The following is a 15,480-nucleotide window of genomic DNA, read 5'->3' as shown; positions in this document are numbered from 1 at the left end:
GTTAATCAATATGAGAAACTTGGAATTACCCCATAATAGGCTCTCCATTACCTTGAAGATAGATCCACTCTTGCCCTTTGTTTGCTCCATAAGGTCTGACAAGGGATATTTTTTTTTTTAAAGTATTTAGTTAAAACTTGAAAGGGATTGAAGAGGGGGGAAATGGTGAATTTAAACGTAATAGTTGTGACTCTTGTGAGTGTAAAGTTTTAGTCCCCTACAACCAAAAGTAGTATGAAACAAACATTAAGGGACAGACTAAAAAGGAAGTTGAGACAAACTTTAAGGTTGTGGTTTGATGTACTACGTAAATTGTTTTCTCATTTCCATTGTTACGTTTGTGAAAGGATGGAAAATAATTTTTCTAATGGTTGAAATTACTCTCTCAATAACGTTAACATATCCCTTTACAAAACAAGGAAAACCAAAATTTCCATTCTCCTCCTTACCTTCTTTTTACGTTCATCTCATCCATTCTCACATTTCTATCCCTTTTTTCAATTACTCTATAACTTTTTCGAAAACAAACAAATAAAATTTACTTGGACAATATTTTATGTCAAGCTATACAGAGCCTAAGGTACATAAAGTATATTTAAACTCAAAGAACATATAGCTTAAACTCAAAGAATATGTTCAATTCCAATCCAAAATTAGAAAAGAAAAATGAATCAGATTATGATAAATAAAAGTATAAAACATTCATCATAATCAAATGAACATCTTAACCTAATTATAACACGAAATTAGAAGAAAAATAAACATAGTAAGCAAAATTAGAAATAAATGGAAAAATACCTTTCTCGTTTGTCAATTTCATATCTTTATAAACTCTGTTATTGATCCATTGGAACGGCCTAATCGCCTCCACAATTGTTTTGAAATTCATAATTTGCTACTTCGTATTAATTTATACAAGATTTATTTTCTACTGTATTATACTTACCTACTTTAAAATTACATTTTCTTTCTTCCTAGAATTTAAGTATAAAGCAATTATTTTTTTAGACAATGTGCATGATTTCCGTTGTTTTGTGCACCTCAGTGTATAATCTAATTTACACAATGGGAGTAGAAATTCAAGAAAAGAAAAAGAAAAAGAAAAAAAAAGACCTCAAAAAATAGAAGGGGCAAATAAAAGAAAAGCCCCAAAACAAAATAGATGTTGCTATCGGAAGCTCTAAAAGTAAAAGTGAGTGTATGCTGCTTTGTGAAATTTGATACGAAAGTGAAAAATGTGAGAGTGAACGAGTGATAGACTTACAAATAGAATGACGTACACTTTCAACAACCTCCAGCTGAAATTTTATTTTGTTTTCTGGGTTAATCTCATTTTTATTCTATTTACCTTAATATTGCCGGCTTTTTTATAATCCAATTCAGTCTTAATCAGGAATTTCAATAATTTGAAGGTAACCCTTCTTGTCTTTTGGTAATTTGGTTTCTGGGTTTGTTTTGGAATTCTTTGTTGATTTCTGTATTGATTGATCTGATTAATGTTGGGTTTAAAGATTGGGGTTTTTTTTTTCTTCTTAGTATGAACAATATGGGTGATTTTTAATGTGTTTGGTTTGATTAAGAGTTTAAATGATGGTTATTTTTTGTGGGTTTTAGTCTATGATGATGAGCATTTAAGTACTGTGTTTATATTATATAAGTTGATTGTCTTAGTTTTGGTTTTTAAATGTTGCTGATTTTACTTGTTTGATTAATTTTTGTGGGTATTAAAATGAAGTATATGTGATTTCTTAGCTATACAAATATGATGAGATTGAAATAAGGGGTAGAAATGGAGAGCTGTACTGCTTATGCTGTTTGCTGGAGGCTGGAGCTGTTTCATTGCTGTTTGTGTTATTTATTTGGGTGGTGGTGATTGTTATTTGTGTTATTGGAATATAATGAAATGTGCAAATAACATGTTCTCCGTAATAAAATTCTGGTGGTTCTTGATGTCGTATTAGTGGCTCGTCCTGAGTTCAGTTGTACATGGAATTCGCGTGTTTGGGTACTGAATGTAACCCTCCTATGGCTAATTGAACAAAGAAGACAGATACTTGTAGGATTTATGGAGTATCCTATTGGAGAAAGTATAAGCTGCTGTCGTTTAATTAGAATATTAGGAGTAAATGCTATATGGTTGAAAAACTCCCAGATGTTTACATGAAATCTATCCCAGGGGTGTTTGTTGATAGTTTTGGTTAGGTATGTGTGTGAGTAATATGAGGGGATGATTTTTGGTTAATCCTTATAGTTGTCAACCTCATGAGAGGGATACAGAGAAACTTGCATTAAGGAAAAAACAAATTGAGGGAGAAAAGACCATCAAATCTATATCATGTAAGGCCCTTTCTCCTCAACCTCTCTGATGAGAGTTTCCAATTCTAAGCGTTGATCAATTATTGGGGAAAATGCCATTAAAGGAAATCATGAAGAGTGATCAATTATTCTCTGATGGGGAAAATGCCATTAAAGGAAATCATGAAGTGCTTTGTCTCTTAAATGAAACTTTGTATTGATTTCCCTCGCCCCCAAGTTTTGTTGACCATTATTATTGGGGAAACGGCATTAGGTTTATTTTGAGGGCATCTATTCCTATTTTGGTCTCTTAGTTCTTAGTTGTTTGTCTGGAGCTACTGTCATGGGCCTTCAATTACCTTCTTTGATTCCTTCCCCATTTTGGTTCTTTGATTCAGCTATCAGTATAGCCCATATGAGATTTTATGCCTGTAATGTGTGACACTATACTCATTGAATAGAGATCATTTGTATTTCCACAGCTCCAGATAGTTATGTATAAGAATCAATTGCAAGAGTTAGCTCAGCGTAGCTGTTTCAACCTGCCATCTTACGCCTGTATCCGTGAAGGACCAGATCATGCCCCACGTTTCAAGGCTTCTGTTAACTTCAACGGAGAGATATTTGATAGCCCAGCCTTCTTCTCTACTCTGAGGCAGGCTGAGCATGCAGCTGCAGAAGTAGCTTTAAATACACTGGCAGATAGAGGTCCATCAAAAACACTTGCCGCTAAAGTTTTGGTAAGTACCCATGTTTCATGGCTTTTTACCTTGATTGACTTCTTTGACTCCTTTCATCAGTTCATTCCTTCTTCTCCAAATATTGCATTGGAGGAATATTCTTGACTTCAAAATTCTTGTGTAATAGTGTCTCTCGTGTAAGATATGTATTATTTTCTTTTAATAGACTATCTCCCTTGTAGTTCACTGCTGGATAATTTATCTCCCTTGTAGTTCACCGCTGGATATTTTTCTTTTATTATAATTTTTGTGACAGCCATTCACATGATTTTATGTATTGAAGAACAGGCTTTAATATAATTAAATGTAAAATATAAACGTAGAGTCAATGGCATGTCATATTCCTTGGGCAACATGTCAGCTGCAGAGTATCAGCTAAAGGTCTTGCTTGTCTGCACATTATCATGGCTCCTGCTTACAGTTATTTTTAGTTGCACTCAGTGATTTGTGCAAGTATGTTGTAGACTTGAAGACATGTCTTATTATTCTGTAATGCAGGATGAAACTGGAGTTTATAAGAACTTGCTTCAAGAGACAGCTCATAGAGCTGGCCTAAACCTCCCTGCCTACACCACTATTCGTTCAGGGCCAGGACATGTTCCTGTTTTCTCATGCACAGTAGAGTTGGCAGGAATTACTTTCGTAGGAGAGCCAGCTAAAACCAAGAAACAAGCTCAGAAAAATGCAGCTATTTCTGCTTGGTCTGCCTTGAAACAAAGTGTGTATGAATTCCTTCTTGTTCTGAATTCCTTGCATTTGGTCATTACTTAATCATTCATTACATAAAATCCTATTGGTCAAGTCGTTTAACTATGTTTTTCACTTTTTCTTTCCTAGTAACTTTTGCTGAGATGTGAATCACTAGCAATTATGTTAGCATCCGCACTTTAATAAACATGCATATCTGATATCTCCTCCACTAGTGCCCTGAGATAGGGTAAAGAAGTTGGAAGCGTCAAAGTTCAAATTAATAGATAGAATGCTGCAAGAATAATGGCTTATGACCTTTGATCCATACACATTTCTGATTTTTGTATCCAAGTTAACATAGCCTGTCACCATATTAAAGAGGACAGGAAAAGCTTTTTTTTTCTTTTTTCTTTTTTTTTTTTTTTTTTTGGAAAACAGAAAAGCATTTTGTTTGTTTTAGGGAATCTGTTCTGTTTTTTTAGAGCATTGTTATTCAGTTTGTTCTGCCATGTTGTCATTGGTAAGGATCGGAACATGTGGCACACTCGTCTCCTAGTGCAAGAAATGTGACTTTGAAGATGCCTAAATGCATAATTGAGAGAATTCATAAATGAGAGGTTGTTTGGAATATATTCACAGCAGAAATTGTTTGAATACTTCTAGGTAACTATTAAAAGAGATGTATCATGCCATTTCAAAAGAAAAAATTAAATAAATAAATGAAAATATAAAAAATACAACAACAAAGCCTTAGTCCCAAAATGATTTGGGGAGGAGAGAAAGATGTATCATGTTTATTGATTTTCCTGAATACATCTAAGCTACTTTTAAAAGCGATTATGTTGAATGAATTCAGCTCAATTAAAAGATGAAAAATTTGTTGACTCCCATGCTAATGAAAGATTATGCTGAATAATTCAGTATCCCTACAGAGAGGCTTTACTGATTTTATATTTGTATTTTGTAAATAAATTGTGCAAACCAACTCCATTTTCACACTAGTGAAAAAGTTAAAGTATAAATTAAGTCCTGTCCTGCCCTAGTGTCCACTTATGGGTTGTATCCAAGAAGCACAAGGTGTATTAGACAGGGTAAACAGCTTCATACTAGGCAAATAGCTCAGATTCTAGTAACTGTGCTTTTTTATTTCAATGACGAATTTCGACAAATCACAGGTAAAGAAAGGGGAGTAATTGTGAATTTGTTACTATATTAAGGTATCTAGACTTGGGAGTAATTTTTGATGCATGTGTATCAGTAATTCAGTGTATGCATTAGTGTGAATCACACTTCCTGATTGATGAGATTCTCACTGTTCCTGTCTATAGCTAGAAATGGGAGGTAGAGAAGAGGCTAGGCAACCTGAGAGGAACAATCTCAAACCTTATTGTGGGACTGGAATGCATTTGTGTAGACTAGAAATGCTTTGATCTGCAAGTTAAAGTTGTCCACAAGCAGCCTTTAGTACATTCCTCTTCTCTATAGTTTGCTTAATGATATATCCTATTTCTTATAGTTGAAACTATTAGAAGTTATGCTAGTTTTCTTTAATTGTGATAGTCATTCATTGGTAAGGTAAAGAGAAGGCATTCATCACTAGTGTTTTTTATTTTATTTTTTTTAAAACTTAGATAGTCATTTATTGGTAAGGTAAAGAGAAGCCTCGAAAGCAAAAAGTGTGGTACAAAGAATAAGTTAAGAGATATATACAGAACTGTTTCAGTCCAAAAGAGGGTCATATTCTGACTTGAAGTATAGCTAATCAACAACTTATCTTCCACAATCAAACCTGCAGTAATAATCATTTGCTGCATAACCACAATCATGAATTCATTGGTGTTTCACTAACTCTTTTTGGGAACTGAGAGAGATGGAGAGTAAAATTGATTCCCTTCTACCTTATAATTTTGTCCTTAGTTCAAACTTTGAAGGAAAATTAGATGGGCGTTCTATTGTTTGGAAAAGGTGGCAATCCTTGCACCATTTTTATGATTTATTCTTTTATAGATCTATGAATGTGTATAATTTTTTTAATAATTGGATAGGCATTTATTTTACAAAACATATTGTGGATCCATTATCTTTAGTCTACCCGGCCTTTATCTTGAATTTATTCGTATTTGTTTATGCAGTGTCTCAATGCAGCTCAACTTCTTCTACCACTATTTCCGGAGGTCATGAAGAGCAGGAACAAGTAGTTGTTGCTCGATTTCTTGCTAGCCTAAACCCAGCAGAGCCAAGTAATTCCTCTCAAAGTATTCAGCAAAGAGGGTATCATAGGTTACCTGCATCTACAACCTTCAGAAATCCGTTTCCATCTGCTCCAACCTCTTTTGGTGTTCGTTATCAGAACTGGACATCTTCAAATCTCCCTCCTGAAATGGCAAGTCATCATATGTGGCTGCAAGAACAGGCAGCAGAGCAACAGCGCCGTCTTATGGCACTTCCAATTCCTATCCAACCAGTTCCTCCACCCAACCAAGTTGTCCCATGGATGCATTCTACTATGTTGCAGCCAAGTCATCATCCGTACTGCTTGACTGGGGAACAACAACCCGTTCCTCTCTCCCCTGGAATCTCAATGTGTACAGTCAGGTCACCCTTCTACTTCTCGAACCAAATAGTGCAAGATCCTACGAAAGCTATGTCAATGGTGGCTATTCAAGAGATACAAGAGGAAAAACCAGAAAATTCTTCTAAGCATAGTCCACCAGAGCCCTCAAAAGCTCCTGTTCCCAACAGTAATAGTGCTGATGTGTTGAATGAAAAGCTTCAAAAGGAAGCCAAACAGGACGGTTTATCGCAAGCTAATAATATCAGCTCAGCTTCAGTGGATGTCCCAGAAAACGGGCAGCCTACGTTTGAATCATCAAGGCCGCTTAACATTAGATTTAGCCATGCTGCAACCTCAAACCACCCTGGATATACAGGAAAGCCTTTGCCAACAGCCTCACAAGGTGTTCCAGTGGGACCAACCCATAGGAATGTTAGAACTCCGATTACTGCTCCACGAATGCAAAGTGGTGTGGGTTCATCTGTGAGACCTAGATTTGGAAGAATGCAAACTGGGGGTTTTCGATCACAGTTTATTGCACCTGCTGTACAAATCAGATCAGTTGTGCCGGTGTGTTCTGCTGCCCCACCTAGAAGAACGACATGCGCCACTCAGAAGGAAGAATCAACTGATGACACGAGGAATAATAGTACAGGTGATGTTTCCGTTATTAAATCAAAGTTGGGAAACCTTGAAATATAGAATAGTGGCATATAACTTAGGTAGTATAGATTCATGTTAGAATTGCTATAAAATTTGCAGTTTCAAAATTGTAGGTATGTCGATGATTCACGATGAGACTGCAATGGTTCAGATAAATAAAACAAAAATTGTTGCTCATTGTTTTGTTTCAATGTGACCATCCATTTCAATAGTTATTTTTATTCCCTGTTCCTTGAGCTATCTTTGCTATGAGACCTTGCTAAACTTCTCTGTACTTGGTTACTCAAAAACCTACTCGAAATAAGACAGCTCGATATTCTTTCAAATTTTGCTTTTGCTCATTTGTGTGGCTTTTGCTCAATCAAACAAATGAGCAAATCGCAATCGTTTTTGCTCTTATTACACAAATGAGAAGATTACTGGATTTCTGGATAAACCAGTTGAATGATGATTGTCTTTTAACAAGTATCCAAAAATCCTCCATACTCAATAACTCAAAAACGTCAAAATAACAAGCAAAATTACAACATTATTGCATTTTCTTTGTGTACCCATTTTATCCAAATCAAATAAGATGATGAATGAGTTACCATTATTAGTATATTCACAAGAATCTATACATAAAACATCCAAAAGAGTTCATATGATTAATGGAACAAATAATATATATTTCACATGGACAACTAGCCAACCATACTTGTATCTTTCTAACTCCATGTGCTTCTATGTTACATAAATATGTCGACAACGCATAGCCAATCTACTATTTTTGCTATGTTTTTTTACAATAATGTTATCATATCTTTCTATTTTAGCATTTATATAGGGATGGTAGGATGCTTCCTCTTCCTCTTCCTCTTCCTTTGCTATTTTTGAATGGATTTATCTGACGTGTGCTTATGGACACACAGTAACATAAAATGAATAAATGATTATTTATTAATATTGATATTTTATCAAATTAGACGAAAATCTTTCCAAATTCAACTAAACTCGATAACAAAGTCATACATGCGTTATGCGTGAATGCACTTCCTCTCTCATAGTCCTAGTCCTATATGAAAAAAAGAAAAGTGACACGCATATTAATAGGTTCGATTTATGAAATTAAAAAATAAGTTTAGACAATATAATTAAAGTAAGATATAATTTCATTTTTTGGAAAAAAAAAATAAAAATATAAATAAAAAAACATCATACGATATACAACAATTCATTAGAGTTTTTTGTATCAAAGGTACTTTTTTTTTAAAAGAGCATCTAAAAGTAACTTTTTCATATATATACTATCTTGCGTTTGTATTAAGCTTTTCAGATGATAATAAAAATGAGCAAATAAACAAATAAAAATTTCGACAAATAAATTAAGTAGCTTTTTTTTAAAAACAAATAAATTAAGTAGCTTTATTTAGAAGAGAAGAGAGGAGAGGAAAACCATATAGAGGAAGAGAGACAAATACAAATACAAGCAACTAAAGAACAAGTTAGCTTTTGCTTGACGTGTGAAATTATATGCCAAATAAATGCAAACCAAAAACATTTGGGAATAATTTATTTCTAGTCCGATTATCTGATGAGATTCACACTACATTATTCATACGTAATCAGTCTAATCACCTTATGAACGAACCCACTCTTATATAGTTATATCCAACTACTTAATTGTTGTTTCACGACTTCTAATATTGGAGACTTTTTTCTCTTTTTTTGTATAATTCAATTCATCATATATTAAAATAAAATAAAATAAAATAAAAGTTATTAATATGATCATTAAGATTCTATCAATATTAGCTTGTAAAGTATTTCTATTGAAGCCATGCATTTTATGAAATACTTTTATTGATGTATCTCATCCAATACTAAGGGCTTGACACCGACTCCTAACACAGTTTAGTTTGTGAGTGTTACATTAAGGGAAAAAAAGGACTGAGATGCAACATGCAAGTGATGAAGAGAGATATAGAAAAAATGACAGCTTAAAAACGAAAAAAGAATATCCATTAGTTGCATATATATGTATTCTGTAGGAACTATTCTTAGTAAATGTTGCATATAATATAATATAAAATAAAGGTAGTATTGAATATCACATCGTTAATTAATTTTTCTCAGTAAATATAAAATTATGAAAAGTAAGAAGCCAAGACATCACTCAGGATAATCAACTAACAGGTTAACAAAACACACACGGTCATTATGTCACACATAGATAAATAATAATTAAAAAAAAACTTGTCAAAAAAACAATAATAATAATAATAATATAATACGGGTCTTTCACTTCAACTTAATTTCATTTCAGTTCAGTTTAGTTTAGTTTAGTTCAGTTGAGCTCCAATCAGTTCAGTTCAGTTCAATAAATGTGAACATGCCCTATGTAATAAGTGTACTAAAAATAATATATATTGCTAACGAACGCCCCGGGGCGTTGGATAAGCATTTAAAATATTACCTAAATGGTATTAATTTGGAAAAGCGTGACAAAATCACGCGTTGATCGGAGTAATTAATGTTAATTGTAATTTAATTTTTCTACTTTTAGTTAGCTTATCCAGCCCCGAGGCTTTTGCCCAAAAAAGAAAAAAAAAATCCTTCTAATAAGTTTCCTAATTTAATTTTTAAATAAATTGGCATTTTACAACACATGAAGCATGCAAAACACTCACTATATATAAAAGGAAAGACATGGCCCTTTTATCTCAAACAACCAGCTGAAGGAATCAAGGTTCCTTCTTTATCCTAACTTTTCTGCTTTTTTTTCTCTCTCCTTTCATTTTAGAGAGAAAAACTAGCTAGCTTCATTTCTAGTCATGGCCACTTACAATTTCATCAACACAATACTAATCATACTTAGTATATTAATGGTGTTTAATGGTAAAGTAATTAATGCTAAGCTTCCCAAGTTTAAACATGCTACCAAACAAGATGGATCTCTTAGCTTGTTGGTTGTTGGTGATTGGGGAAGGAAAGGTGCCTATAATCAAACTCTTGTTGCTAATCAGGTAATTAACACTTTTTATTTTTGATAATTGGGTTGATTATTTATTAGTCCATCATCTATTAAGAGAACATAATAATAGTTAGCTTGATTAGATTTGTAGTATAAGCTAGAAATTAAGTTTAAAGCTTGATCTTTTATTTTAATCTTCGTAAAATGGAGTGTTACTTTAGTTAATCTAAAACAAGTACTTCTTATGTATGTCGTAATAATTATTAGGTACGTACGTATATATAAACTCATAAAATATATATATATATATATATATATAATAAAAAATAAAAAAAAAAAACCTAATAAATGCTTAGTACTTCATAAATTATAATCGTGATAAAGTAAAAGAGAATGAGTAGAGACGACCTTGGCTTACAACTTAAAAATTAGTGGCCACATTTAGCATTTTATTTCTAAAAAGGTGACATATGTGAAATTATGTGATAAATATATTCCCTTTAAATTAATTTCTAACTTTATGAAGTATAAAAAATAGTGTCTTTCAAAAAAAAAAAAAAAAAAAAAAAATATATATAAAAAATAGTGTTCGGCAACATTATTGTGATGAAAAATAGGTTAATTTAGAGGATAATTGGATGAGATTCCTTGATGCTATCTATTGATTGCTTAAGCGTAAGGGACAACTCAAACATAACTTAACTTATTGTCCACATCACATAGCATATTCGGATCATAACTCAGGAATATAACATTACTTTATATAAATAATTAATTAATTAAACAGTTTTATAAGCTGAAATTAGAACTTAGAAGCTAGAATCATCCTTTTATGTCCAACACACAACTTGTTTAAGAGAGATAAAACAAAGTGTTAGTAGCTAATCATGCAATTACAGTTGTCAAGGTTGTATTTGTAGTAACACCTGCAAAAAAAGTAAGTTGGAGTTGTTGAACTTGCCTTATTTCATGTTTCATGTGTGTGTTATTTGGTTACTAGCACTCGTGGTTTAAGACTTGGTTTTTCACATTCTCAAATTGGTTTCCACGCTTAAATGCTTAATGCTCACGTACTCCCCATCACGGGGTAAATTTTTGTGATATCGAATTTTTAAAGGTTCTTATATATACCCGGGTGTACGATACATTCAAGGTATATTTTACTTATTTGGATAATTAAAGGATGGTTATTATATTTAATCATCGAATAAGCAAAAAATAACTTTGAAATTTGAATGCATCTTAGGGGCTGTTTCTTACGTTGAAATTCAGTTCAGTTCAGTTCAGCTGAGTTTAGTTCAGTTCAGTTCAGTTCAGAGCTGAGTTCAGTCAATGAGAATAGGCCCTTAGACTTATATGACAATTTTTGTAAAGCTTTGTTTGTTGTATTCTTCCCTCAAAGATTGTCTGAAGAAAAAACTAATTGACCATTTTAATTGCATACCAGAGAAAGTTAAAAAAAAATTGAAATTGAAAATATATAGCCAAACGAGTCTAATCATAACACGTTACCTATACAAATATTTTTACATGGTATTGTAAGGCAATTCTTAAAAAAATACTCCATGTGATCTACTTCTTATTATTTTTAATAGTTGGACTAAAAAATGCTCCAATTTTATGACGTATAATATAATTATGGAGTGTTGAAAAATCAATTAAATTAATTATTATTGTTGACAGATGGGCATAGTTGGGGAGAAATTGGATGTGGATTTCATTATATCAACAGGAGATAATTTCTACGACGATGGACTGACTGGTGTTCATGATCCTAATTTTGAAGATTCATTTTCTAACATTTATACTGCCCCTAGCTTACAAAAGCGTTGGTACAATGGTACGTTTTTTTTTTAATTTATTTTCTAATTAAACTCGGATAATTACTAACGAATTAAATCTAGGGAAGGACTAAATGACCATTGGTTGGTCTAACCCTCTTCCCTCTTGGAGCTAGGATCGAAGGAGTTCGATTCTCATTAGAAAGGGTTGTGATTCTTGTGAATAGTCATAAGTTGTATCTAGTTATAGCCTTAGCTTGGACGAGAGGTTGAGATCTTACGAGTATTAGTTATCACCAATTATAAGTTTAAAGTACGAAAAAATAGAATAAAATCGACAATTGTATTTACTTTAGGGTAAACAACCCTTGACAATTTTTATAGGATTATATATATATTTAATAAAATGTCATATGCTAAATGTTTATTGTTGATGGTATTTTAGTGCTTGGAAACCATGACTACAGAGGAGATGTTCTAGCACATTTGAGCCCAATTCTTAGAAAAAGAGACAGCAGATGGTTTTCCTTAAGATCATATGTTGTCAAAACAGGTGAATACATACATTTAATTTCTAGAAGTTTATTGTTATACTATGTAAATTTAAATTAAGAGATTAATTTTCATGAATTTGTTGTTTGAGCAGAGACTGTGGATTTCTTTTTCGTGGATACAACTCCATTTCAAGACAAATACTTTGTTGATGAAGACAAACATACTTATGACTGGAGAGGTGTATTACCGCGAAAAAGATATCTTTCTAATCTGTTGCAGGTATTTATTCTAAACATTAATAACGTAACAATTAAATCAAACTAGAGATACTATCCTTAATCATTCATAAAGATCTTAAAGGTAAGGGATTTGAGATCTTCACGATAGTTTTACATTAAGGGTTCGAGTCTAGCTCAATAAGCTCATCTTTAAGAAGTTTAATGTTATAGTATAACAGTTATAAAATTATGTGTAATGTAATGTTACATTCATACTAATGTTACAGGATGTGGATGAGGCATTGAAGAAGTCAAGTGCCAAATGGAAGTTTGTGATTGGTCATCATCCAGTATTGAGTGCTGGACATCATGGTAACACTGAAGAGCTTGTGGCTCAGCTTCTCCCAATACTTGAGGTAAAAATGTCTATTACTCGTCTACTCGTAGTTATTAAAGCGAATTTATACGTGTAATCGGTACATTTTAACCTAATTTAACTATATTAGATTTTGAATTGAGTACCTATGCATTTGGTTGTTATAATTGTGCTCGTGTAATGAATACTCGGTAAATGACTAAATGTCGCTTTATTTTGTGATAACTTATTACGAGTCTGTTTCATCGTACCTTCCCTTTGTGGGGGGTACGAGTTTAGCACACTAATTTTAAAATTCAATGAATTCACAGGAAAACAACGTTGATCTTTACATCAATGGGCATGACCACTGCTTGGAGCACATTAGTAGCCCAGACAGGTAATTTATCTATTTTAGAGCATTTGTTTTACTCCACATTTTTCTTGTTGGTACATAATAATGAAATGTAGGGCCATGATTTTGACAACTATTGGGCTTTATTCTTACAATTGATCTGCTATGAAGATAGTGGGCCCCCAATATCACATTTTGTCCCACAAATTGATATTGATTAGACCTAAATAATTCTGACAATGATTGAGTTGATCTATAATTAGTCAATCCGATTTGAATTTTAGGATATCCAATTTAGTTATGTGATTTAGATATTTTGAATTGGATATGGCCTAATGAGCTTGTTAGGTCGAGTTTGTGTTCAAGCTTTGTTTTGCATCAAACACATTGTCCATATACGTAGAATTAAAATTTACAAGAGAAATTTAATGAAATACTTATGACATTATTGGTCAATATGCAGTGAAATTCAATTTTTAACTAGTGGAGCTGGCTCGAAGTCATGGAGGGGCGATGTAAAGGAATGGGATCCGGAGGAGTTGAAGTTGTATTATGATGGCCAAGGCTTCATGTCAATGCAAGTGACTCGAACTCAGGTCGATATAGCCTTCTTTGATATTTTTGGCAATACGTTGCACAAATGGAGCAAGGCAAAACCCGGCTACTACACATATTAGCAACAAAGAACATCCCCATTTTGACTATCATTATAAGATTAAGAAAATGTTAATGTAATTAATTGAAAATATTATTGAAGATAGACACCAAATATGTCATATTGAGGAGAATGGTACATACTACATAGGTTCACCATTGTCTAAATTATCATTCTCGTTGTTGTAAATGGTGTTATGAGATGTCATATTATGGTATTAAACGTACTCCGTATTTGAAATTAGTCAATAATGTGATGTTAGCAATTTGTGATTGAATAAACTAGTGAAAGAAAAGGAAAGCTTTACAATTTTACATTACTTAACACTAATACTTTGTGGCATACTGGCATGATCTCTGTAATTTAATTGAAGTTTATATGACCCTTGTTATTGGAAATTGTACTTTATCTATCTCCAATGAGTTCCAAATTTCTTTGGAAAGATTATTAAAATGTAACGTATCCTATACACAGCACCTCATCTTCCTCATACTTCTTACGTTCAACCTTGGTCTTATTAGTGTTCATGATAAGCTTATGTTTGTGGACCGGTAATATTAGAGTCATTATATTTAAATGTTCTTAATTAAGAATAAAGATTGTTATATTAATAAAAGGTCACTATGTTAATGAATGTTATTACTTATTATGTTAAAATATAAGTCATTGTATTAAAATAAAGATCATAAAAAATTAATTTATTTATTAATGAGATTTTTAATATATGCGAAGTAGGTCAAATGGACAATATAAATAATAAAAGGTCACTATATTCAAATGGTCACTATGTGTCTGTCAAAAAAAAAAAAAAACATATAATAAAAAGGCACTATGTGTATATATTCAACATAAAATCAACTGACACATGAAAACTTGAACCTTGAAGTTCACAAAAATATTATTGTAAATCGGGTTCACAAAACATCAAAGGAAAAATTAAAAAGAATAATCTCACTTTTGCTTGACCTACTCAAAACAAGCCAATCTTTGTTTATTTTGAGAACAAGCTAACCTTTGCCCCCTATTTTTTCCGAGTTAGCCTTTTTACTAATCATTGTCGTACACTAGTTTGATTTCGTGCCTTCTCTGATTCCTGGTAATTTCGTTGTATTCTGTTGTTACGTGCGTTGTCAAAAATCCTTTGTAATTATATGTAAATGATAAGATACGTTTCTATTATATGACAATGGCAAGTATCAGGTAACATGTGCACTTCCCTACCTTATGAAAAATAGAAGATAACTCTTAGGAATAGTATGCTATCAATTATACCCTCAAAAATATGTATAAAATTATGTACAAAAATGTGTATTTACTTTTTTACCCTCATTAATATGTTTACTCTCATTAATATATTTAATAGTTTTTTTTTTTAACATATCATCAATTAATTCAAAGTTTTTTTCAACAAAAACTTGTAATGCCTTTTTTTACTCCGTAATAAAATAAAAAAAATTATAATGCTTTGTACTTCATATGTTATTATTATTATTTAAAAAGAGAAAAATAATTGTATGTATGAAGACTCTGTTTATTACCAAGAGACGATTTATTTTTACTCCTTCGTGGTTGCTCTTCTTATTTACAATCTTGTTGTCTTTTAATTACAACTATTGTTAAGGTTTATTAGCTTTTGAAATGTACATAATTTGATGGCACGCACATAACAACGTCATGGAACTTAAATGACGACATTCATATTAAATAGTGATATTTGAGTAGATTA

At 32.2% G+C, this 15,480-nt stretch overlaps 2 protein-coding genes across 2 annotated transcripts; both read left to right on the top strand.

Moving 5' to 3' along the window:
* The first annotated feature begins 1,179 nt into the window (after positions 1-1,179).
* Positions 1,180-7,196, top strand: LOC145605799 (uncharacterized). Its single transcript, XM_081661864.1, has 4 exons — positions 1,180-1,412; positions 2,778-3,035; positions 3,534-3,753; positions 5,858-7,196. Exons 2-4 carry the CDS (start codon positions 2,790-2,792, stop codon positions 6,979-6,981), a joined length of 1,590 nt encoding a protein of 529 aa, XP_081517990.1. The 5' UTR covers positions 1,180-1,412; positions 2,778-2,789; the 3' UTR covers positions 6,982-7,196.
* A 2,541-nt stretch (positions 7,197-9,737) lies between these two features.
* Positions 9,738-13,905, top strand: LOC145604755 (purple acid phosphatase 3-like). The gene is made up of 7 exons (XM_081660695.1): positions 9,738-9,947; positions 11,579-11,735; positions 12,122-12,229; positions 12,323-12,450; positions 12,677-12,805; positions 13,077-13,144; positions 13,563-13,905. The coding sequence occupies exons 1-7, from the start codon at positions 9,756-9,758 to the stop codon at positions 13,774-13,776; spliced, it is 996 nt and encodes a 331-aa protein (XP_081516821.1). The 5' UTR covers positions 9,738-9,755; the 3' UTR covers positions 13,777-13,905.
* Positions 13,906-15,480: the final 1,575 nt, after the last annotated feature.

This window comes from Chenopodium album, chromosome 22, assembly GCF_948465745.1.
Source record: "Chenopodium album chromosome 22, dcCheAlbu1.1, whole genome shotgun sequence".
Taxonomy (NCBI): Eukaryota; Viridiplantae; Streptophyta; class Magnoliopsida; order Caryophyllales; family Amaranthaceae; genus Chenopodium; species Chenopodium album.
The sequence above is the reverse complement of the archived record's forward strand: the minus strand, read 5'-3'. Positions and strand labels throughout refer to the sequence as shown.

Excerpts from the sequence above, each read along its gene's own strand:
- LOC145604755 (XM_081660695.1), top strand. The coding sequence starts at position 9,756 with ATGGCCACTTACAATTTCATCAACACAATACTAATCATACTTAGTATA. Across the intron at positions 11,736-12,121 it reads ACAAAAGCGTTGGTACAATG|TGCTTGGAAACCATGACTAC; the intron begins GTACGTTTTTTT and ends ATGGTATTTTAG. Across the intron at positions 13,145-13,562 it reads CACATTAGTAGCCCAGACAG|TGAAATTCAATTTTTAACTA; the intron begins GTAATTTATCTA and ends GTCAATATGCAG.
- LOC145605799 (XM_081661864.1), top strand. The coding sequence starts at position 2,790 with ATGTATAAGAATCAATTGCAAGAGTTAGCTCAGCGTAGCTGTTTCAAC. Across the intron at positions 3,036-3,533 it reads CACTTGCCGCTAAAGTTTTG|GATGAAACTGGAGTTTATAA; the intron begins GTAAGTACCCAT and ends TCTGTAATGCAG. Across the intron at positions 3,754-5,857 it reads TTGGTCTGCCTTGAAACAAA|TGTCTCAATGCAGCTCAACT; the intron begins GTGTGTATGAAT and ends TTGTTTATGCAG.